This window comes from Corylus avellana, chromosome ca8, assembly GCF_901000735.1.
Source record: "Corylus avellana chromosome ca8, CavTom2PMs-1.0".
Classification (NCBI taxonomy): Eukaryota; Viridiplantae; Streptophyta; class Magnoliopsida; order Fagales; family Betulaceae; genus Corylus; species Corylus avellana.
In genome coordinates, this window is record NC_081548.1 from 23,219,815 (window position 1) to 23,242,378 (window position 22,564).

General features: G+C 36.2%; 2 protein-coding genes and 1 long non-coding RNA gene across 9 annotated transcripts; 1 reads left to right on the top strand and 2 right to left on the bottom strand.

The window, feature by feature from the left end:
• Positions 1-2,113: 2,113 nt before the first annotated feature.
• LOC132190322 (1-acylglycerol-3-phosphate O-acyltransferase-like) lies at positions 2,114-7,283 on the bottom strand. 2 transcript variants are annotated; one of them, XM_059605274.1, is made up of 9 exons: positions 6,943-7,279; positions 6,361-6,597; positions 5,518-5,564; positions 5,233-5,351; positions 4,989-5,146; positions 4,283-4,392; positions 4,101-4,200; positions 2,572-2,695; positions 2,114-2,437 (listed from the first exon to the last, which is right to left on the bottom strand). In XM_059605274.1, the coding sequence occupies exons 1-9, from the start codon at positions 7,131-7,133 to the stop codon at positions 2,312-2,314; spliced, it is 1,212 nt and encodes a 403-aa protein (XP_059461257.1). In that variant the 5' UTR covers positions 7,134-7,279; the 3' UTR covers positions 2,114-2,311. The 2 variants fall into 2 exon arrangements, 1 of the variants encoding a protein (XP_059461257.1); XR_009441122.1 differs by having other exon boundaries at positions 2,348-2,437; positions 2,572-2,700; positions 6,943-7,283.
• Positions 7,284-11,605: 4,322 nt separating this feature from the next.
• On the top strand, positions 11,606-17,352 carry LOC132189843 (uncharacterized). Of its 6 annotated transcripts, none has more exons than XR_009441070.1 (4): positions 11,606-12,134; positions 14,151-15,956; positions 16,359-16,740; positions 17,000-17,352. It is a non-coding gene; the product is annotated as an uncharacterized LOC132189843 (long non-coding RNA). The 6 variants fall into 6 exon arrangements; XR_009441069.1 differs by having other exon boundaries at positions 11,607-12,134; positions 16,359-16,464; positions 16,588-17,352; XR_009441067.1 differs by having other exon boundaries at positions 11,607-12,134; positions 16,359-16,460; positions 16,588-17,352.
• A 2,706-nt stretch (positions 17,353-20,058) lies between these two features.
• Positions 20,059-22,419, bottom strand: LOC132190379 (V-type proton ATPase 16 kDa proteolipid subunit). Its single transcript, XM_059605353.1, has 3 exons — positions 22,148-22,419; positions 21,739-22,024; positions 20,059-20,373 (listed from the first exon to the last, which is right to left on the bottom strand). Exons 1-3 carry the CDS (start codon positions 22,224-22,226, stop codon positions 20,241-20,243), a joined length of 498 nt encoding a protein of 165 aa, XP_059461336.1. The 5' UTR covers positions 22,227-22,419; the 3' UTR covers positions 20,059-20,240.
• Positions 22,420-22,564: the final 145 nt, after the last annotated feature.

Consider the following 22,564-nt stretch of genomic DNA (forward strand, 5'->3'; position numbering starts at 1 on the left):
AAAGTTCTGCCCTAAACACCTTACTGGATCATGGGCTTTTGAGAAATGCTTTTGAGACATTTCTGATTTCTTCGTTGTATTGGATTCCGAACAAAACAAAAACAAAAAAATAAGGTGAATGGGCAAGGGCCGAATGACGAATCAGTTAAGTGAGACCCATAGAAGGATGTAGTTGGACCGGGCTTTCAGAATACAAAGTGAGATTTTAGTCAAGAAGTTGGAACCTTTTGTAGCTCCCCTACAAACTGTTGCCACCCAAAGCCCCAATGATTCTCATTTCTCTGATTCTATCTAACCCTAACCCTACACTTCTTTACTTTCAGTTCATATATAAAGTGACGGAAGCACACAGGGGACGGAGGGAGGGGGTGGCCCATATAGGCCACGGCCACCCCCAACTCATAAGGCCCCAGCAATACAATTTATTGGCCATTGGCTCCTACCCATACTAAACTCTGCCTCCGTCTCTCAGCTGCCTCCACTTTAAAAGTCCGCCCTATAAAATACTATCTACTCCTCTATATTAGAGAGAGAGAGAGAGATTATTATATTACAACTGGGGAAAATCTAGGGCATGCAAATGTCAAGAATTATTATTAGTTTTGTTGGATTATGAGAAGCTTACGTTATTCTTAATGTGAGCGATGTTCCACCTCATACATTCATGACTCTGAGGCATCGCAACTGATTTTTAGCTCCAAATTGAAACCCATCTCCAAATATCTATTTAAACAAATAAGTCACACACACATATATTGTGGAAAAATACAATGTCCAAAAATTAGGAACAATCGGTTTTCAAGTAGTGCAACAAAATTACACTAGCCCAAGGACTCACAACCAAAAGTAGAAGAAAGATCAAAACTATATGGGAAAATATACTTCTTATTTATAAAATATTACAACGATGGAAAAACTTGGGTTGGACTACATTTGCACAAGATAGGAGAAGGTTTTGTTGAGATATGATGGAATGAAAGGCTTGGCAACATGCCTAGGGTATATATAAGGGTTAGGGAAGAGTTATAGAGTATTCTCACACTTAATAAACAAGATAGGTGTGACTTTTTAGGAGACCAAGGATGAGCAACGAATTTGGATTAGAAATGATAATATATATTTACTTTTTTACATTAATTGCTAATAATTTGAAAAGTTATGACGTATTTGGATCATCTCCGATAAAAGCTAAATCAATTGGAGAGGATCACGTGGACTCTAATCCGATCTACCCTCCCCAATCCCTAATACTTAACCCTTTTATTGTTCAGAAAGAAGAAGAAAAAAATTGAAAACCATCTCTCCCCTTATGATGAATCTTGCTGAGAAAAGACATGGTAATTATCTACCCAAAATTTGCTTTAACAAACTCATATCTTCGGTTGATATGTGATTTTCACATGCATTTTTATTAAATTAACATGTGATTCTAAGACATTTTTAGTCTTTACAAACATTTTAATAAAATATGTAATTCTTTAAAATACATGTGAAATCACTTGCTCTAAAAATATATATCAATTTAATAGAGAAAAACTTTGTCCAAATTTGCTCTATCATGTTACTACTAGATACTATGGTGCAAATTGAGTAAGGAAAATTCAGTTTATTTATTGTTGACTCTGATTATGGTCATTCTCATCATTTATGACCGGATATGACTAAACCAACTCTCTCATCGTCCATCTGCTCGCTTAAATGAATGGTCCAAATAAAAAGTATTGCTTGGTGCAATACTTTGGATATCTCAATCCGTACTAATGTCACCTCACTTACTCTTCACACTGCCTCAACAAAAAAACTCACTATTCACTGACTAAACAAAACAAAACAAAACAAAATGTTTTTTTTTTTTTTTTGGTTTTCTCAGCTCATGCCATGGCTTCACGAATCACTTGCAACTATCCAGCTACAACAATAATAATGGTGGGCATAATTTCCCTAACTTCCAGTGCAATGGCTATGTTCTAATTTATCCTTTTTTATTTATTTATTTATTTGGTAAATGTTATGCGCCAATATTATCTCAATTAATTAAAACTCTCCCTCCCCTTAATGGCGCATACGTTTATAGGCAGCAAAGTGTTAATGACAACTGAATTAACCATGGAAAGGAAATCAATCTGCTATATCACTTCCATTATTTTTCATGTAAACCCATACACTACCGGTAGGCAGGATACATTCACAAGATAATCATATAAAGATACACTCGAAAAGATTTGATAAATGAAATATGAATGTTCTATGTGCCACTACAATAAGACAAGTTGTATTTGTACATGGAACAATAATTACAACATTCTCTTCTCTAGGCAGAAGACAAACCTTCGGGCAATGACTCAGTATCAGGGTCAAGTGAGAGAAATCGGCGGCAAGCATAAAGAACAGCTGAATGGAAACCGCTTGGGTTGTCTATGAACACAAAGTGCCCGCCCTGCATTTATATTATCAATGAAATTCTATCAATCTTCTGATCAATGGTTTTAAACCAATACATGAGTGAGCATTGGCAAGCAAGACGCACACACACATGCACACAAATGTAGATAGAAGTGGAGAGTGCAGCACCTGAGGAACCCTGATGATTTCACAAGGGACCTTCATTTGCTTGCGAGCTTCTTGAGCTCCTTCATAATTCATCCAATCTTGATAGCCATAAATAAAAGTGGTTGGCACTTTCCACTCCGCCGCACTGCACGCAATAAATGAGAGGATTATGTAAACGTTTCAATACCCTGCAACTATTATGTGTAGAGAGTAACAAAACATAAGAAGTCTAGGATCCACATAGGTTTCAATAAATAGTACTCTTGCTTCATCCAAGACCCCCCTGCCCTTCCCCCACTCAAAGAATTACTCCCGTCTCCATCTTCCCAAAAGTATGCAGTATTTATCTAATAGAAGATGCGGCCAAAAACCATAGCTTGATGAACACTGTAAGTAATAGCATGTACAGTACAGTTTAGATAGAACCAAAATTTGACAATGATTCAGGTGGGCGTCCATTATCAAGCATATGAAGAGGGCAGTATTGGCAAAAAGCATTACCATTTGCAGAACCACTTTTCGGGTATATAAGTGTGCATGTGTTTCATGAATCCCTTTAATACAAGAAGAGAGATCCATGGTTTCGCTGTTTATACAGAATTTTGAATCTCCAGGAGTTCTTGATAAGTTCAACTTCAAATGACTAAAATAGAATCATACATCTGACATAATGGCCTTCATACCCTGCACAGGGAAAAACAGTACGTCCAGATATTGTGCCAAACTTTGGCAGTCTCCAGGAAACTACAGCCCCACTGACAGAAAGGGAGACACTCAGAGAGATCCACAAGACTGAGAGTCGTTTTTTTTTTTTTTCTGGTTTGGGGGGGGGGGGCAAAGAAGACCTCTATTTCAGCACCTGAGAATGAAAGAAGGAAAAAACTGGACATTTGATGCTTCAAGGAAATCAAATGTGACAAACTTTCACAAATGCTTTGCGGCAGAGCAGGTCAAAAACCTTATTCGGGCCAAAGCAGTAGACATATATGCATTGACCCCAGGACACAGCCAACAACAGAGACGGGGAAGAAACCCCCCTCTATTAGTATAGAACAGGCCTTTTAGAAATATGCACTGGTCATATGCAACTTATGCACTAAAGCATTATATGGAAAGCCATTCCACTATGTCTCAAGTGGTATATTTGGAGAAAGAGGAACACTCACAAGGAGGGAAATAAAATCAGAGTGATGAAATTGAAATCCATTTCTCAGTTCTCTTTCAATTGGATGGGTACATAGAATGTTCTGTCTCACTATCTTTCAGGGAGTTTCTGATCTTCATAATTTTCTGTTAATAGGTGTACTATGCTTCTTGTGTACTAGGGCTATACCATTATTTTTTTTCTGTCTTGAATGGATTTTATTACTTATTAAAAAAAAAAAAAAACTTATCAACCAAGACAATAGAAAAGAGTAGCAATGAGATGCAATTAAAATTAAACATACTAATTCAAAGAACAAAAAACAAAGCAAGGAGTTTGATAGTGACACAAGTTAATTCTTCTACAAATTTAAGAAGCAACTTTGAAATGATTAGGATAACCAGACCTGTGTAGGAGGGGCATCCGCGCAAATGCTCCAAAGGAAAAAATATATTTTAAGCACAGTTCTCCACTAGCTTTGGCCGCTAAAGTATGGTACACATAATCTTCAATTGAAAAGGCAACCATTAGCAATCTAATGATTCTGTGTAGTATATATAATTCACCAACATGTTTATCCTAAACTACCTGTCAGCAATCCGGACTCCCCTTCCGCCAGTACATCCCCAGTTGAATATGTACCAAACCTAGCAGTCGTATACCTGCGAACAACATTTGGACCCCAAGGGCCTAAACCTCTGCAAAAAAATAGTATAATTAAATCTTCAGTGCATTATCAGAGAGAAGCTTCTGAATGACAAGTAAAAAGATTAACTTTCTTTTTGGAACCAATTCATAATTGAATTCAACCGAGATGAAATCAATTGGAATTGGAATTCACAATTCAAATCATCAATAAAATTCATAGAATTACTCTGCAGTTGAATTCATTTGATGGAATGTAAATAAAGTAGGTGGATTTTTGGGATTCAGTACAAAGGATTGCTCAAGTAGATAAAGTACGGGCTTTTGAAACCCAAGAACTGCTTTCAGCCAAACAGTAAATCATTATTCGACAGATAAAAGTAAAAATAGTTCGAGGTGATGATATTGGCTCTCGAAATCAATGCAGGTTGAACATTTTATGTAGATAATATGCTCAATTTTAAAATCTTAATGGGCAAATGGCACGACCTCAATAACTCATTACCTTAGAAAGGCAAAGCCGTGGGACAGGGTTTTAAGCAACTCATGCACAATGCATAGGGTAAGAAGAAAAATCAATGGACAAGGCTATTGTTTATAGTATGGTTCCAAAGGGTGTATTCACGAAAAAAGATAAACCATATTTCACCTTATAATTTTCTGAGGAGTAAAATTAGATTCCCACAAATGGTTCAGAATTGCTCCTTTCCATGATGCTCTGAACTGGATAAGCGACTCAGGCATGGTTGACTCTGCTTGAAATCCAGCAGGTCCAACTAAAATCAAGTGTTGAACGTGCTCCGGATGCTATACATATGAAAAAAAAAATGACATCAGAAATGGTACTATTATACTAATCCTGGAATTCAAACGCTTACTGGAGGAATGATCACCTTAAGAGCATATTTAGCTGCAACATACCCTCCAAATGAATGTCCAAGTAATATAAAGTTGCTGAGGTTTTTGGCTTTTCGCCATTCCTCAAAAGAATCAATGAACCATGCCTCAGTTTCTGCATTACCAATTGCAAGTTTAAGACACAATCAATATAGATTGCATTGTTTCTGTACTATCTTATCTCATCTTTAAATAAGCAGTACATAGTGGATTCTGTTTTAAATGTAAAATAGACCTGAGGGCTGTATAAAAATTGATACATAGTCATGACATAAAACTACCTTCAGTGTTTTTGCATTTAAAGTCGGGCCTGCTTGATCCACCCCAGCTGCAAATAGAATTGATCAAGGGGCTTAGGTATAAATAAGATTAAGCTAAGACACCAGGTACAAAAATATGTCATTAAAATCAGAACTTTCCCCCCAATGGAAAATTGAGGCCGAAAGAAAGTTGTATATTATGTGAGAATAAGAAGCAATACACACAAGAAATGTTTCTAAAGAGTTCCCAAAACGGGCTTTCAGGACCAAGGGATAAATGAGAAAAATACATGCGGCTTTCAGAATCAGATGCAAGGAAGGATTAAAAATTCAAAATTAGAAGACAAATGGAGAAAAAATACAGAACTCAAGCAAGATCATGTAGGGTTTTTTTTTTTTTTTTTTTTCGTATAACAAAGGTTCCAAATAATTCACTGCAAAAGCACAAATTTCCTCTCCTGCTTTTGACTACCATGTACTAGGGTTGCCACCTTCTTTGTTCTTAAAGTTCACATTCTTCTCACATTATCATATGATTACGTTTTGTTTTTTTTTTTGTTTTTTATTTTTTACTTTTATTTTTTTTAAGCCACATGATAAGCATGCATTTAGAATTAAGGTTAATTGCAAATTCCAGTCTAAATTATGCCGTTATTCGCATAGTCTCGAACTATAATTTTTTACAATCGATATATTAATTCAAGATTAATTCGTAACGGCCATTGCAGCTGTTAAAATTAACAAATTAGTGGAAAAGTGGAGTCATGGGGTGCACCAACCATCAAAATTTAGGATAGGAAAGAGCAATTTACGAAAATTCTAGATACTCAACAACAATGTAGATTCAAGACCACAGGGGCTCACCCAAGCTGATCAATAGCGATGACCTTAAAACGATTGGCAAGAGCATCAAAATTCCTGAAGAAGAAACCTTGAGAAGCACCATAACCATGAACCATCACAAGAGTGGGAGCACCATCCTTGGCATCAAAGGTAACCGTGTTGATAAACCTTTGCTCATTGCTTTTAGAACCAAACCACCTGACTTTCGACCCAGGTGGGCCAGAACCAATATTGACGTTCTCTTGAACATAGGGAGTCCTGAAATTCAAGCAAATTTACACCCAGCATCCCAAATTGAGACAAACAGAAAAATTATCGTTATCATTTATCAACGTATAATTCAAAATTGAACCTCTCTGAAACTTCCCCGCCCAAATTTTCTTGGTCAAAAATATTATATAAGAAATAAAAATACCAGTTCTTTCAACAACCAAACGAGATTATCTTTGAGCAAAATGAATTTTTCATCGAATTAAAGTGAATTATTTCCTAAACTCATTTTCACAGATAGAACTAGTAAATGAAAAGGGCAGTTAGGGTTGGTTTATAGTTTCAAGAATTCGCAATCAACCGGTGTATGAGGGTTTCGACAGCGATAATTACTTGACAAGAGAGAGAAGACGCTTCTCGGCGGCGATGATGTGGTTGGTGGAGGTGGGAATCCAGCGGAGGACAGTGGGCCACAACGACCTCGATTTTGCTGATGTCGCGGTGGCCGCAGCAGACGATCCCATCTCGGCGTTCCTGATCTCCTCCGCCATTCTCTTTGACAACCGAATGCGAGCCAGACTCATACGGATATTGAATTTTCTGCTTTTCCCACAACTTTCACGCTGTACATATATATATATAAAAATGTCGGCTAGCGCGCGCGACACAAAAGGTTGTGCTTGTTGGGTCCGTCTCGATCTGGCAGTGGAACGCGCGAGAAAGGCATGGACTTTTCTCAACATAAAACAAAAAAATTGGCCTATAAGGTGAGAATGATATTCTATGTACGCGGCATAAGAACGTGGAAAGTCCGCGCCAATCACAAGTAAAGAGGGTACCAAGACGCCGAGCCAAGGCTTCTTTGATTGAATGGGACTTGATTGATGTGCCAGGCCTCTGAAGCAGTCTCTGAGAACCCAGAAGTTGCTTTTTGTAGATTCTTTCCACGTGTCGTGAATCTGATTAGATTAAAGGCCCTTACAATGGATACATGACACAAGAGATGACGATTGGCCAAGAGAGAGAAAGTAGGAAAGAATCACTTACGTTCGCCGTGACGAACGCCCAGGTGGATTTACGTTTACCCAGAAGAGACCGACCACTTGAGCTCCAAGAAAAAGGCTGTGTTTGTTCTACACGGAATTGTTCATGGACCACGGCCATGTTCATAGATAAAAAAGAAGAAAAATAATAATAATAATAATTGGTATGAGAAAATGAAAAAGTAATACTGAGAAGTAAAAAATAATAATAATGAAAAAGTAGAAACAATTGTTTGTAATACACATATATTAAAACATAAAATAAAAAATAAGAAAAAGATTGAGCCAAAAATTTGTGTCTTTATTTACCTCCTTCTATATTTACTTTGTTTTGGTTTTTTTAGAGCCCACAATCTCATTATCACGTAATAAGAAAAGAAGAGGCATGATACAACCATAATAAAGGAGTAATATTATAAGTTATTTTAGAGTTTTTTTAGGGTCTTTATAAATGTGATATGATTTTTAAAATTATTGTTGAATTTGAGATATAATTTATTATTTTTTAATTTATTAATAATTTTAAAAGCTAAATCACATTTAAAATGACTCTAATAAAACTTATAGTATTACCTACGCGAGACCTAACTTCTTTGGATCCAGATCCTCTCCAGTCCATAATGGACTGAAGAATATCCAGATAAGGGCTTAGATTTCTCTATAAAAATCTAAGTCTAAAAATATGACACAAAACGGCAACAACTCACGCTAATCCTCCGTTAGACAAACTCCCTTCAAATCCTCCATCCCCACATTTGCAGAGAAAACGTGGCCTCTCCTTCATTGGCCCAACTTGGAACTCGCCGCTGGTGAGCTAGGGCCATGGGTCCGTTGGTTTCGGGGGCCGGAGAGGGGAAGGAATGTTGGGGTACCATGGCTCCGACTATTTGGGGCGCCGTCAAGGGGAAGGACTGGACGGAGAAGGTGGTGGCCATGTATTGGGTCTGACCGGGGTCGATCTTGCCAGCGGGGATGAACATGAAGCCGACTTGGGAGCCGGAGTAGAGGAGCTGGAGAGTGCTGTCGCAATGGGTTGGGGTTTCGGATGGCGGCGGTACTGGGAGAAGGTGAAGGTGAAGGTGCCGTTGGCGATGGAGAATGACGGGAGCTGGACAACGTTGACAGAGATCTTGAGGACGATGATGACGACAAAGATGAGGAAGATGGTTTTCTGGTTTTTTTCTGGTTTCTGGGTTTTTTTTTTTCATAGTTCATGGGTTTTAATTTTCTTCATTTCGAAATTATTGTTTTGATTTTGTTTATTTTCTCATTTATTTTCATTCTATTTTTGTTGTAGCTTTCCTTTCCCGGAGGAAGACGGTTTTTCTTGGTTTTTTTTACGGTTTTTTCTAGTTTCTGGTTTTTTTTTGTCATAGTTAATGGGTTTTAATTTTCTTTATTTCGAAATTATTGTTTTAATTTTGTTTATTTTCTCCTTTATTTTTATTCTATCTTTATTGTAGCTTTCCTTTCCTGGAGGAAGATGGTTTTTTTTTTTTCCTGGTTTTTTCCAGTTTCTAGTTTTTTTTTTTTCATAGTTAATGGGTTTTAATTTTCTTTATTGCGAAATTATTGTTTTAATTTTGTTTATTTCTCATTTATTTTCATTCTATCTTTATTGTAACTTTCCTTTCCTGCAATGTTTTATAGAGAGAGGGGAGTCTATCCTAAATCTAATTTTCCTTTGACTTTGAAGAAGTAATCTGTAAATACTCGTTTCCTTGTGAAATCCAAACAGATTGGTGACTATTGTTGAGCTGGATTATGTAGAAACCCAAACAGACAATGACTATTATTGTAGCTATGGTAATAGAAACTCAAACAGATTGGTGGTGAGAAATTACAAACCAATTCAAATACTTGTTCATTCAAAAAAACAATATTTGTTCAGCACATCAATAATTTTATATTTTAAGCAAATACTATAAAGCAATATCTAAATACAAGTTTTTTCCTTTTTTGATAAATTTGAAACAAATGATATATCTTAAGCAATTATTGTGAAAGCAATATCTAAAGCAAAGTTTTTTCCAAAAATTGTAATCCAAAAATCACTACAAAATACAAAATATTGTCATCTTACATTCAAGAGCCAAATATAGTGTAACACAAAATGATTAAATTTTTAAACTACAAAAACTCCATCTCTGAGCGCATGTTGAATTTTTTTTGCCAACGACATTTGGTTCTCACATCATCCTCCTTCCTTCGCTTCCTGATGAATTAAAAATAATAATAATAAAAAAATAAAAATCAACTAAATTATTCACTTAAAACTTTAATTAAAAAAAATTGATGAGTTAAAAAGGTAATATACCTTCATTTTTGAACTTCTTTAGTTGGTTTCTCTTGTAGAAAGTTTTGATTAGGGAAACTACGAGATGCAAGTATCTAGAGAATAAAAAAAAAAAAAAAAAAGAAAAAAACCGTCATAAAGAAACTTATCACTAAATCAACTAAATAAGTCAAGTATGAAACTTCATAATTAATAATATCAAATTAAAAATAGTATTTATGAATATATTACCCTAGATATTTGGGTAAAGCTAGGAACATGACTATATGCGATATCCTCGTTGCTCTTCTGTGTGTTGCAATCATGTATTTCTATATCCTGTAAGAATTGTATGCGTTTAATAAGATTAATAATATATTATAATCATATCGAAACAAATTTGAACATGGAAAGACAATTTAGTATACTACCTTTGACTCTTTGATTTCCTTTGCTTGATTCTTTGACATGCTTTCTTTGGGTTTCTTCATATTTTTTATCCATGGTTTAGGTCGACGTTTCTTATTACGATAATTCTCTTTTTTCTTTATTCATTTTGGCCTTACCGTGATTGAAACACATGGTTGATCCTCTTTGTCTACAATATTGGTTGAAAGCCTAATAATATTTTATTCTGCATTAGCTTGGCAATTATTTGCATCACAAAGTATTTTCTTCAAATCTGCAACAGCCGCGTTTAGGATATTAATTTATTAAAGCCTTTTTCAGTTTCACATGCCTTATTTTCTAATTGAATATATTTAGGACACAAAGCTCGATACTTATCTGCATATCCTAATTGAGTATCTAACTCAATGTCATTCTTCATTAATTGTTTTTCATTCTCATCTTTTGCATATCTTTAGAATATATCTATCAGGAATCAGCTTGATATCTTACATATCAAGAATTTTTCGAGCATGCCGACACAAAATACTGAATGTCTCAAACTTTCTACAACTACAAGACAAAGTTTGATCTGATGGATTCCACATAATGTTGTATTTCCCATGTCCATTGAAAACTCCAACAACATATCTATGTGTCTCTTGACTTTCACTGTGGTCTATAATGGAAAGTGACGGTATCTCTTCAACTTCATTTTGAAATAACTCAAACACTCTGGGTGTGTACACTTTTGCTACTTGATTAAGCATAGGTGAGTTTTTGAGATTCAATCTTGATAATTTTTGTCTAAAGTTGTATTATGCTTCTAACTCCTTATCACATTTTTGTTTGACAACTCTTTCAAAATTAGTAAAGAATTATAGTATATTAAGATCAGTAGGTAAGCAACCATTCAAGTCATAGTTGAATGTCTCAATAAATAAATAAATAAAATCAATAAAGACAAATAAAACAACTCAAAAGAAAGTTTCAACAACTACAATAAAAAAAAATAAAAAATAAAAAATAAAAAAAGTAAAGAAGAACTTGAAAGTTACTTGAGTAAATGACAAAAAGTTATTGCTTTGTCTTTATCCTATTGCTTTTGTCTGTTGTCCTCTTTTTTTTTTTTTTTCGATCTCTTCCTATACCTTTGAAGTTGCATGAACAATGTATCTTTTGTTTCATATTTTTTTTGTTTGTCTTTTCTTATTCTTCACCTATTCCCGTGTCTTGGTTTTTGTGTTTATGCAGAGTTAACATTGCACAATTAACATTAGACTTAACGCTTCTCTTCTTTTGTAAATGAGGCGTTCATTTTAGGATCTTAGATTGCTTTAAACAAATCTCAATCTGAACGGGATACTCTCCGGTTGCATTGGACTGGGGAGATGATTGTTTTCCAACTTCTTTCCTACATGTCACTTTTAAAAAAATTAAAATTAAAATTAAAAACGATGAAAACCTAGAAGCATCTCTTAAATTAAAAAACCGTAAGAGCCCCTCTCCCGCTCTCCCTTCCTCGCTCACCCTCTCTCTCACTCCGGCCACCGGCGAACTCCGTCGCTCCTGTCTCTATCACTTTGGCGCAAGGGTTCCGTTCACCGGCAAGAAGAACGGGCCTTGCTCTCCCTCCCTCGCTCCTGTCTCTCTCTCACTCCGGCGCAATCATTCCCTGCCACGCGACGCAAAAAAGAACGAAACCCTCTCCCTCTCACACTCTCCCTCACTCGCTCCTGTCTCTCTCACTCCGGAGAAGGATCTCCGGCCACGCAACCTGAAAATCAGGTGGGCTTTGGTCATCTCGCTCAGATCTGGGCGTCGGCGAAAGATCTCACGCAAAAATCTCCACCTCCGGGAAGGTTCTCTCTCCTCCACCGGTTGGTTTTTAGGTTCATTTTTATTTTTGGTTGGTTAATTTTTCTGCTGTTGGTTTGCCGAGAAGAGCTTGTTTTGTTTTGTTTTGTTTTTGTTTTTGTTTTTTTTGTTTTTTCTGGGGTTATGCAGGCTAAAACGCCCTAGATTCTGCATTTTGGGGTTCTCTCATCTAGGTTTTTGCTTAGTGATTTTTGCATCATTGGATTTTTGTGGGTTGTTCTGTTTTGTGCTCAACTGGGGTTTTTCATTTTGATTCTTTAGGTTATAAACAAGCTCATAAATTTTGTACTACAAGAGAACCTCAAAAAACCCATTGATAGCCGAGGTTCCGAAATAATTAAAAAAAAAAAAGTGTTTTTCCTCTCTTTTGTCTATCGGGAACTATTGCCTTCACTTCTAAATCCGCTTTCACATACCATCATCCATACAGCTTCCAATTCAGCAATAAAGCACACAAGTCGGAGAAAGGAGATTTTTTTTATAAAAAAAATCAGTTTGCAGGGACTGGATTCTTTTTAGCAATATGATTGAATCCAAACTTTTTCAATTATTAGGGGCGATAGATTGTGGGCAGTTTGTTCCTGTTTCCATCATTATATATAAGTAATGTGATGGGGTTTTGTTTTATGATCTCATACGTAATGGAAACACAGAGACAATGTGATACACCAAATTTATCTGATGAAATGAGAAGATCAATTGCCTCATTATATAATATTTGAGTTGAGGGATCATTGGCGGAGCTTGAGTGTTTTTTCTTTTTAACTCTTTATACTTGGACAGCCGCATTTGTAGCTCCCTTGGAGCTTAGTTTTCTCAATTTTCTTGTTCTTTTTTTTGCGCTCCTCTGTGCTCTTTTAATGCATTATTACTTATGAAAAAATTTTCTTGTTCTTTTCTCTCCTCCTAATTAGGTGTCTCTCTTGTATACTCTGTGTACCAAAGTAGCACTTTTCGCTTTTAATAATATTTTGATTACTTATAATAAAAACTAATGATAGATTAATCAATCACATGACATAATTTTAACAAAAACTACTAAACCCAGTTTATCACATTTTGGTAATGTATTATAATATGAACTTGAGATTTTTTGCTTTGCACAAAGAGGAAAACTTTTTATACTCTTCCTTCCACATAGGCAAAAGAAACTGTCAAGTATGTTTTTGTTGTATATTGGACAGTCTTCATTTGGTGTTAAGGGCATTCGTTCGAGTATAAGTTTAGCTGGCAAGCCCACTGTTAATGGTGTTTGAGTGTTCGAGTTTTCATGCTGTCAGAGACTAAGTGCCCTATTCTTCTATTTTTACTACTTGGATGTGTGAATGTTGTCTTATATAATCAGCAGTTCTGTCACTTTGTAGTATGGGCATTATATTGATTTTGGGTGTAATGTATGTGTACCTGGCCTACTTTATAGGGTATTGGACCATTCAAACTTCACAAACATTTTGCTAATATAGCAAATATTCTTTAACATTCCCATTTAATATTGTAAGCAACTGAAATATGTCCCAGGATTCTTGGTAATTTTTGTGCTAGAGGATTCTAGAATCTTTAAATTTTTCTATCATCGGCAGTTTTCATTCGGACTACAGATTGCATGTATTAGGTCTAGATTGCAAGGAAAACGATCTTAGCCCCATAGCTTAGAGCAACAATTAGAAGTCAGGCATTGACTTTATTCTTGTGTTTGTATGCTGATTCTAGACCTTCTCTATTTAAGGACCTTGCCTTTGGAGGTAATCTTATGTATTTACTTTGTAACTCAAAATGAAGTATTGGTGAAACACAACTGTTATTGAGTCGAATTCCTAAACTTAATTTCAATTATTGTTCCTGCATTCTCCACTAGATACTCCTTGGTCATTGTTTTCCCTGGGATTCTTAATCTTATAGTTGATCTTGGCTTCATTTTAGAACTTTGTTGTCATACTTCTTTGCGTATTTTTTGTATCAATTCAGTATTCATATAGAGTGTGATGTTAATTTTAGCAAATATTTTTATAACTTTGCAGACTTTAGAAGAAAGATTGCTTCAGTCCAACATGATCGCCATTGTTAGGACTTCTATAACTTTGACAATGATAGAAAACCTGAGCATTTCAAGCTAGGTCAAATATGGGCAGCTCAATATAGAGCAAATTTAAGTAGCTTTCAGTATGCTCGAGTTGATCGCAATTCTGCAGAAGCAGTTCTCTTTACATGGTTAAAGCCAAACCCTGTCAGTATTGGCGAGAAAAGATGGTGTGATACAGGCTTACCTGTTGCTTGTGGGTCATTTGATTTGGATCCTAAGTTGAATAGTGAGGAGAGTTGGCCAATGGTTCCATCCTACAAATGTTCTTGGGATCATAGTGGGACAGATGAAGAATTTGAAATTTACCCAAGAGAATGTGAGATTTTGGCACTATATAAGGATTGGAACCTTGATGAGTGGGTCTATAATCCTGATTTTGTGAAAGCATGCAAATTTCAGTTGGTTGAAATCAGACATTTTTCAAAATATTTAGGTTCATATGGTGCATGTTTGGTAAAGGTAGACGGTTTTAGAAACATTTTTGAGAGACAAACAATTGGAGGGAGTTCTGTCACTCTCCGCATCCCTCCAGCAAATCCATACATATTCTCTCATAATGTCCTAGCATATAGGTTTAAGGGTGGAGAAATTGATAAAGTTGTTGAAGGGATGCTTGAGTTGGACCAGTTGGCTTTACCTAAAATTATGATTCAGGAGCATGACTCCCCAAAAGCACCAAAGAATTGGAATGCTGGTAGTTTTTTAGCCATAATCCATTGTGAGGGCATCTTTCCTTGATGTCATATCTAGAGGAGCAACTCCTGAAGCCTAGTTGGTCTTCAAATGATTTTGCCATTGGTCAGGTATGGGCTTTGTACAATGGAAAAGATTTTTTGCCTAGGCAATACACCATAATAGATAATTTGATTTCTGAGAGCCAAGTATGTGTGACTTTCTTAGAAGCTCTACCTACTTTTGACAATAGGATTGCTTGGAAGAAAGAAAAGCTACCAATTGTATCCAGCATGTCTGAGGTCAGTGGAACTAGTGTCAACCTTGAAATGTCACAGTTCTCATGTTTAGTCAACAGCCAAAAAAGCAATGGTCTGCCACTCTACAAAATTTACCCGCAAAAAGGTGAGATTTGGGCTTTATACAAGAACTGGAATAGCAAATGGAAGCGCTCTGATTATGAAAATTACCAATGCCAGGTTGTCCAAATTCTATCAGACTTGTGTGAGGGGATGTGATAACAGTAGCTAGGCTGACAGAGGTGAAGGGTTGGCTGACTTTCTTTCATAGGCAACAAGTTGATGGGTTTGATTTGATTCATGTAGTTTCCACCAAAGAGATGTTTAGTTTCTCTCATCAAATCCCTGCTTTCCGTGTGCCTGGAATTGGGAGATATCGCATTCCTGAAAGCTCTTGGCATTTGGAACCAAATGCTCTACCTCCCAAGCGCAAGAACTGAACAATGTTCCAAAATTCAGGGGGAAAAAAAGTTGTAAAAAAATCTCAATACATGTCAAGGCTTTAAATACAGTTGCAAGAATTCCTCAAATGTGAATCTAGTATAACCAGACTGGACGATAATTCATCGCCATAGCCTACTTATGAAGCCCTTCTTGTCTTTCTTCATCCTATTCTCAAGAGATGGGAAATCGATATAATTGAAGGCAAGGTCAAGAACAATCTGATTGCGAGGGATTGCTTGGAAGGCAGGAGGGAAGACTTCAATGTGTGAAACAACTTTGACATTTGAATCACCAACTGCTGGCTCATAACTGTCCAATTTCTCAAGAAGGTATTTCTCCAACTGAAACAAATTGAAATCAGAATGTCACACTTATGGTAGACTATACAGGCCTACGCATAGTAGCATGTTTTTTGATAAATAAGTAGCATGCTTTCTTATACAAGCATTTCAAATATACTGAAGTATGTCCTGTTTGTTACACAAACACACAAAGAATATAAATAATACATCTATTGCAAACTATTCTAAATAATGCATTCCTACTGTCCTTTGGGTATCATTTGTGTAGGAAAACAATAATAGCATCAAAACAATCTTTCAATGCTAAAAGAAATTCGTCAGCGCCTCCATTTGCTATTCCAGTTCTTGTACAAAGCCCAAACCTCACTTTTTAGCGGGTAAATTTTGTAGAATGGCTGACCATTGCTTTTTTGGTTGTTGACTAAACAGGAGAACTATGACATTTCAAGGTTGACACTAGTTCCACTGATCTCAAACATCCTGGATACAACGGGTAACTTTTCATTCTTCCAAGCAATCTCATGGTCAAAAGTAGGTAGAGCTTCTAAGAAAGTCACACATACCTGGCTCTCAGAAATTAAATTATCTATTCTAGTGTATTGCCTAGGCAAAAAAATCTTTTTCACTGACCAGGACCCATATCTTTTTCACTGTATAGGACCCATATCTGACCAAGTGGGCTTTGGGAGTTGCTCCTCTGGATATGACTTCAAGGAAGGATGCCCTCCCAATAGATTATGGCTAAAAAAACTGTCAGCATTCTAATTCTTTGGTGCTTTTGGGGAGTCAATCTCCTGAATCATAATTTCAGGTAAAGCCAACTAGTCCAGCTCAAACATCCCTTTAACAACTTTAATAATTTCTCCACCCTTAAACTTATATGCTGGGACATTATGAGGGAATATGTACAGATTTGCTAGAGGGATGCAGAGAGTGAGAGGACTCCCTCCAATTGTTTCTCTCTAAAATGTTTCTAAAACCGTCTTCCTTTACCAAACATGCACCATATGAACCTAAATATTTTGAAAAATGTATGATTTCAACCAATTGAAATTTGCATCCTTTCACAGAATCAGGATTATAGACCCACTCATCAAGGTTCCAATCCTTATACAGTGCCCAAATCTCACATTCTCTTGGGTAAATTTTAAATTCATCATCTGTCCTACCATGATCCCAAGAACATTTGTAGGATGGAATCATTGGCCAGCTCTCCTCACTATTCAACTCTGGATTCAAATCAAATGACCCACAAGCAACAGGTAAGCCTGCATCACACCATCTTTTCTCGCCAATACTAATAGGGTTTGGCTTTAATCATGTAAAGAGAATTGCGATCGACTTGATCATACCAAAAGTTACTTAAATTTGCTCTATATTGAGTTGCCCATATCTGACTTGGCTTGAAATGCTCAGATTTTTTATCATTGTTAAAGTTCTTGACAATGGCGATCATGTTGGACTGAAGCAATCTTTCTTCTAAAGTCTAGAAAGTTATAAAAATATTTTCGAAAATTAACATCACACTCAATATGAATACTGAATTGATACAAAAAATACGCAAAGAAGTATGCAAACAAAGATCTAAAAGAAGTCAAGATCAACTATAAGATTAAGAATTCCAGGGAAAACAACGACCAAGAAGTGTCTAGTGAAGAATGCGGGAACAATAATTGAAATTAAGTTCAGGAATTCTACTCAATAACAACTGTGTTTCACCAATACTTCATTTTGAGTTACAAAGTAAATACATAAGATTACCTCCAAAGACATGGTCCTTAAATAGAGAAGGTCTAGAACCAGCAAACAAACACAAGAATGAAGTCAATGCCTGACTTCTAATTGTTGCTCTAAGCTATGGGGCTAAGATCGTTTTCCTTGTAATCTAAACCTAATACATGCAATTTGTAGTCCGAATGAAAACTGCTGATTATAGAAAAATTTGAAGATTCTAGAATCCTCTAGCACTAAAATTACAGTTGGGAATCCTGATACATATTTCAGTTGCTTACAATAATTTTGATAAGTGAACAAAGCTTTTCAATATTTTTGCTTACAATATTAAATGGGAATGTTAAAGAATATTTGCTAAATGTTTGTGAAGTTTGAATGGTCCAATACCCTATAAAGTAGGCTAGGTACGCATACATTACACTCAAAATCAATATAATGCTCATACTACAAAGATGACAGAACTGCTGATTATATAAGACAACATTCACACATCCAAGTAGTAAAAATAGAAGAATGGGGCACTTAGTCTCTGACAGCATGAAAACTCAAACACCATTAATAGTGGCTTGCCGGCTAAACTTATACTCAAACGAATGTCCATAACACCAAATGAAAACTGTCCAATATACAATAGAAACACACTTGACAGTTTCTTTTGCCTATGTGGATGGAAGAGTATAAAAAGTTTTCCTCTTTGTGTAAAAATGGAAACAGCACAACAAGCACACGGAATCGAGGATAGTTCTGTATACCAAGTGTAAAAATGGAAACAACAGAGCAAGCACACATAATCGAGAGGCTGGAAACAGGGTAACTACACTACAAAGAACAAAACTCAAATTATATCTAAACAAATTAACTAGACTCAACAACAAGAAACTAAGCAAAGGACAACCCAACAACAAATTAGATTGACGTTCAGGATATAGCCATTGCTTCAGTCTTTTTCCATTCATCTCAAATGATTTGGATAAAAAAAAAAAAAAAACCCAAATCTTTTAACATTCTTCAAAGTACCTCAATGGTGTTCATAAATTAAAATAGAAATATATATATATATATATATAAAGCAAAAACAACGAAATACCCAAATTCTTCTGGAAAACCCTAGATTTTGCTGGTGTATTTATATTGTTCTCCAAAACGTAAAAACAAACTGTTGGAGGAGAGAGAGGTACTACTTACCGCCGGTGGAGGAAAGAGAGAACCTTCTTCAACGCCAGTGGCCGGTGGATGAGAGAGACTACCTGCTGGTGGAGCAAAACTCATTCTTAGGGAAGGAGGTAGGTCGCCAGTGGCTGGAACCCTTGTGCCGGTGTGCGAGAGAGGGTAAACGACCTCCGTTGCCGGTGGCCGAAGTGAGAGAGGGTGAGCTTGTGAGGGAGAGCGGGATTTTGTGGTTTCGTAATGTAATGTACACATACATTACATCTCAAATGATTCCAAAATTTTCACAGAAACACCAGGATTTCAATTTTTTTTTTTTTTTTTTTTTTTTTTAATTTATTTAAAAATGCATCACGCAGGAGAGAAGTTGGGTCTTTGTTGGGACTCTATCATTTTCTAGAAAAGAAAATGCTTCACGAAAAGCTTGTGCAATTGGATTCCCTACACTTGAATGTTTAAAATGTTCATTCAATTGTGGAATATGTACTTCAAAAAAAAAAAATTGTGGAATATGTATTCCTATTTTAGGAAATCTGCCCTACAATTTCTAGCCAAGTGATTATAGTAAGGCTATAAAATGCATCATTATCTCCTTTTTATTTTATTCAACTAAAAAAAAAAGAAAAAAAAAAGCTACAAACTCTCACTTTCTTACACTCAGGACTTTTAAAATTACCATCTATCCCAAATTTAATGGTGGTTTAAAAACCATATATGGGTATAAAAAAGTAAGTATAAGAAAATGAAAGTATGTATAGCATTACTCTTTTTAAAATAGAAAACCCAATGACTAAATTCACATAAGGTGAAAACCAAAGGGCTAAATATATTTTTTCCCAAAATTTAATTGGCCAAACAATGTTAATAGCTCCCTTCCCTCTTCCTTATCTCTCCCCTGATTTCCTTCTTTTTGCGGTGCTTTTTTATTGTCATTTTGAAAAACTTGGATCAATATAGTAAAGATGCAAGAAGGATTTGGCTAAATTTCTCCACATTTTCTTCTTTTGGCATTTAAGGGGGGCTCTCTTTATATACATTATGTGTACTATGGTTGCGCCCTTTTACCCATAAATTATTCATACCAAAAAAAAAAAAAAAAAAAAAAGATTCACCACATCTCAGGCTTGCAAAAATTTCAGGTAAATCACGGGATGAGGATAATTCCTTTGTAAAATGATAGACAATATTTCAGAACTTGACTTAAATCCGCACAGTGCAGGATCAGATAGATAAAAAAGTAGAACTTTATTAAGAGGGGCAAACTAATTTCTAATACTATATCCTAACACCACAGCATGGCAACTCCCTAATGCATAAAAACAATCACACTCGCCAACAAGAATCTGCAGTAAGAAACACTTCTCGCTCAAAAGAAACAAACAAGATAACCACCCAGTAGAATGTGCACGTTTAGTCAGCTCTTGACTGGCCAGCTCGTGAAGAGAGGATGATGCCAACAATGAGGCCGTAGAGGGCCAGTGCTTCAGCGAAAATTAGAATAAGAATCATCCCAACAAAAAGCTTCGGCTGTTGTGCATTTGCTCTGCAAAAAATACAGTAAAACATTAGGAGAAAACGGCCTAACAGAAGGCATTTTGATCAAACAGAACACACATAAACTACCAGTATATTCAATATGACACCTTAACACCATCAATACTAGTTGCCGATTACTTCCCAGCCAAATAAAATCAAAAGGTTGTTAAAAAAAAGTGACATCCAAACACAAAACACTCCAATCCAAAAAGACAAGTAATACCCTATTCCTGCAACGCTAACCATTTACTCTTAAACAGCATAGCTCAGTAAACCCAAGAAGAACAAATGTTTTAGGAGGCCAGCTACAACACTTTTTGCCATTCAGCTATATGTTATACCTTAAAACTAGAAAGATCTCACCACTAACCATATCCACATTTTTGCACAAATAAAAAATCAGAATTACAAGAAATCACAGAAATGCAAGCGTTGAAACATGTTCACAAAATGACAGGTTTTCATTCTATACACTAAATTTCATATGGTGAAGCAAACAAAAGAATATGCATAAGTCTTATAAAAGAGGAAAACTTTTTGGCAGTAGAATAGACGGCAAGGGTGACAACAAGATCTGACACTGATAGCTACAAGCAAGAGTTAACACGTAACAGATTTCTTAGTTCTACACTTCTATAGTACGTATACAAGAGATTTTTAAGCTGAAAGACAGTTTTACATAAGCATCACAACTAAAAGGGAAAAATTACTTTTCACTTTTTCATTAAGATAACTCACTAGCTCCAACATGGGTTTGACATAAAAACATCTCTATCGAGAAAACATTCTAGAATAAGAAGCATATTCTAAGATGTCTACAACCCAACAATCTTGAATGACGATATGTAGAAGCACAAAAATGTACAGTCTAAAGTCCTAACAACATCACAACTTAATATCTTGTACCAAAAAAGTAGCTATGGAACAAAAATGAAATTTCCAAAAACTTCATTTATCAACATATTACATATAATACATGTAAAGGCCCAGAGAAAATCATAATGAACCTCAGGGTACATATTGTTAACACTAAAATATCCCAAAGAAAAACTAGTAACTTGAACACGAAATGCTCGTATTAAAATTTCCTATGAAATCCTCAACAAATTTACGTTACCAACCCTAACCAATCATTAAATCAATCGAGGAGCAAGTTCCTCATAATCCTAACCATTATATTTAATTAAACATTTCATATTTTGCCATCTTCGCATTCACTGCCTTTAAGGGTTCTTAATTTTTTCTAAATTCATAGAATCTGAGCTGGCAAAATCTGAACTATGAAGTTCCTTAGATTGATCCTTCAAGCAAGGCCACAGATAACATATTGATATACAAAAACGTATATGTTGAGAGGGGGAGATAGACATACCTGACACCAGCGTCACCGACGATGCCAATGGCCATACCGGCCGAGAGGCCAGCAAGGCCACAAGCGAGACCAGAGGAGAGGTGGGCGTAGCCATCGAAGAGGTAATAGGACTTGGCCTTAGGGTTGATCCCGGTGCTGATGATCACGGCGATGATGAGACCATATATACCCAACACTCCCGCCATGACCACCGGCACGATCGACTTCATCACCAGCTCCGGCCTCATCACGCCCATCGACGCCACTCCCACCCCGCTCTTCGCTGTCCCATACGCAGCCCCCATACCTGAACCCAAAAAAAAGAAAAAAAACACAACCCGAGATCAAAACCCCTAGATCCACACCAACCGAACCCTAGATCCATTACCGAAACTCAATTATATATTCATGTATGTAAGAATTTGATTACAGGAGAAGACGAGGGCGGCAGCAGCGCCGAGGAAGCCGAAGAAAGGGGCTGTTTCATCGCCGCTGAACACCGAAGACATCTTTTCTTCGCGAAATTGACGATCTGAGAAGATAATTTCCTTTATTCTTTAAGCGGAGGGTTTGCTCGCTGATGCTTCTGGATCTCGCACCTTCCTCAGCGGGCCAATGTCTTTTGATCTTCAGATTGTCTCAACCTTACGACGAAATAGTGGCTCGTAATTACAGAAACACCCTCGTCTGTACGTGACCGATGGGAATGAAAATCTTTCGGCTTTTATACATGATATTGGCCCATCTGACGAGGACTGGACGAAAAAAAAAAAAAACTCTTTTGGGCTTTTGCAATTTTTTTCCCGCTTTACAATGTAATAGAAGCCCAAGAAAAGATGGGCAACAT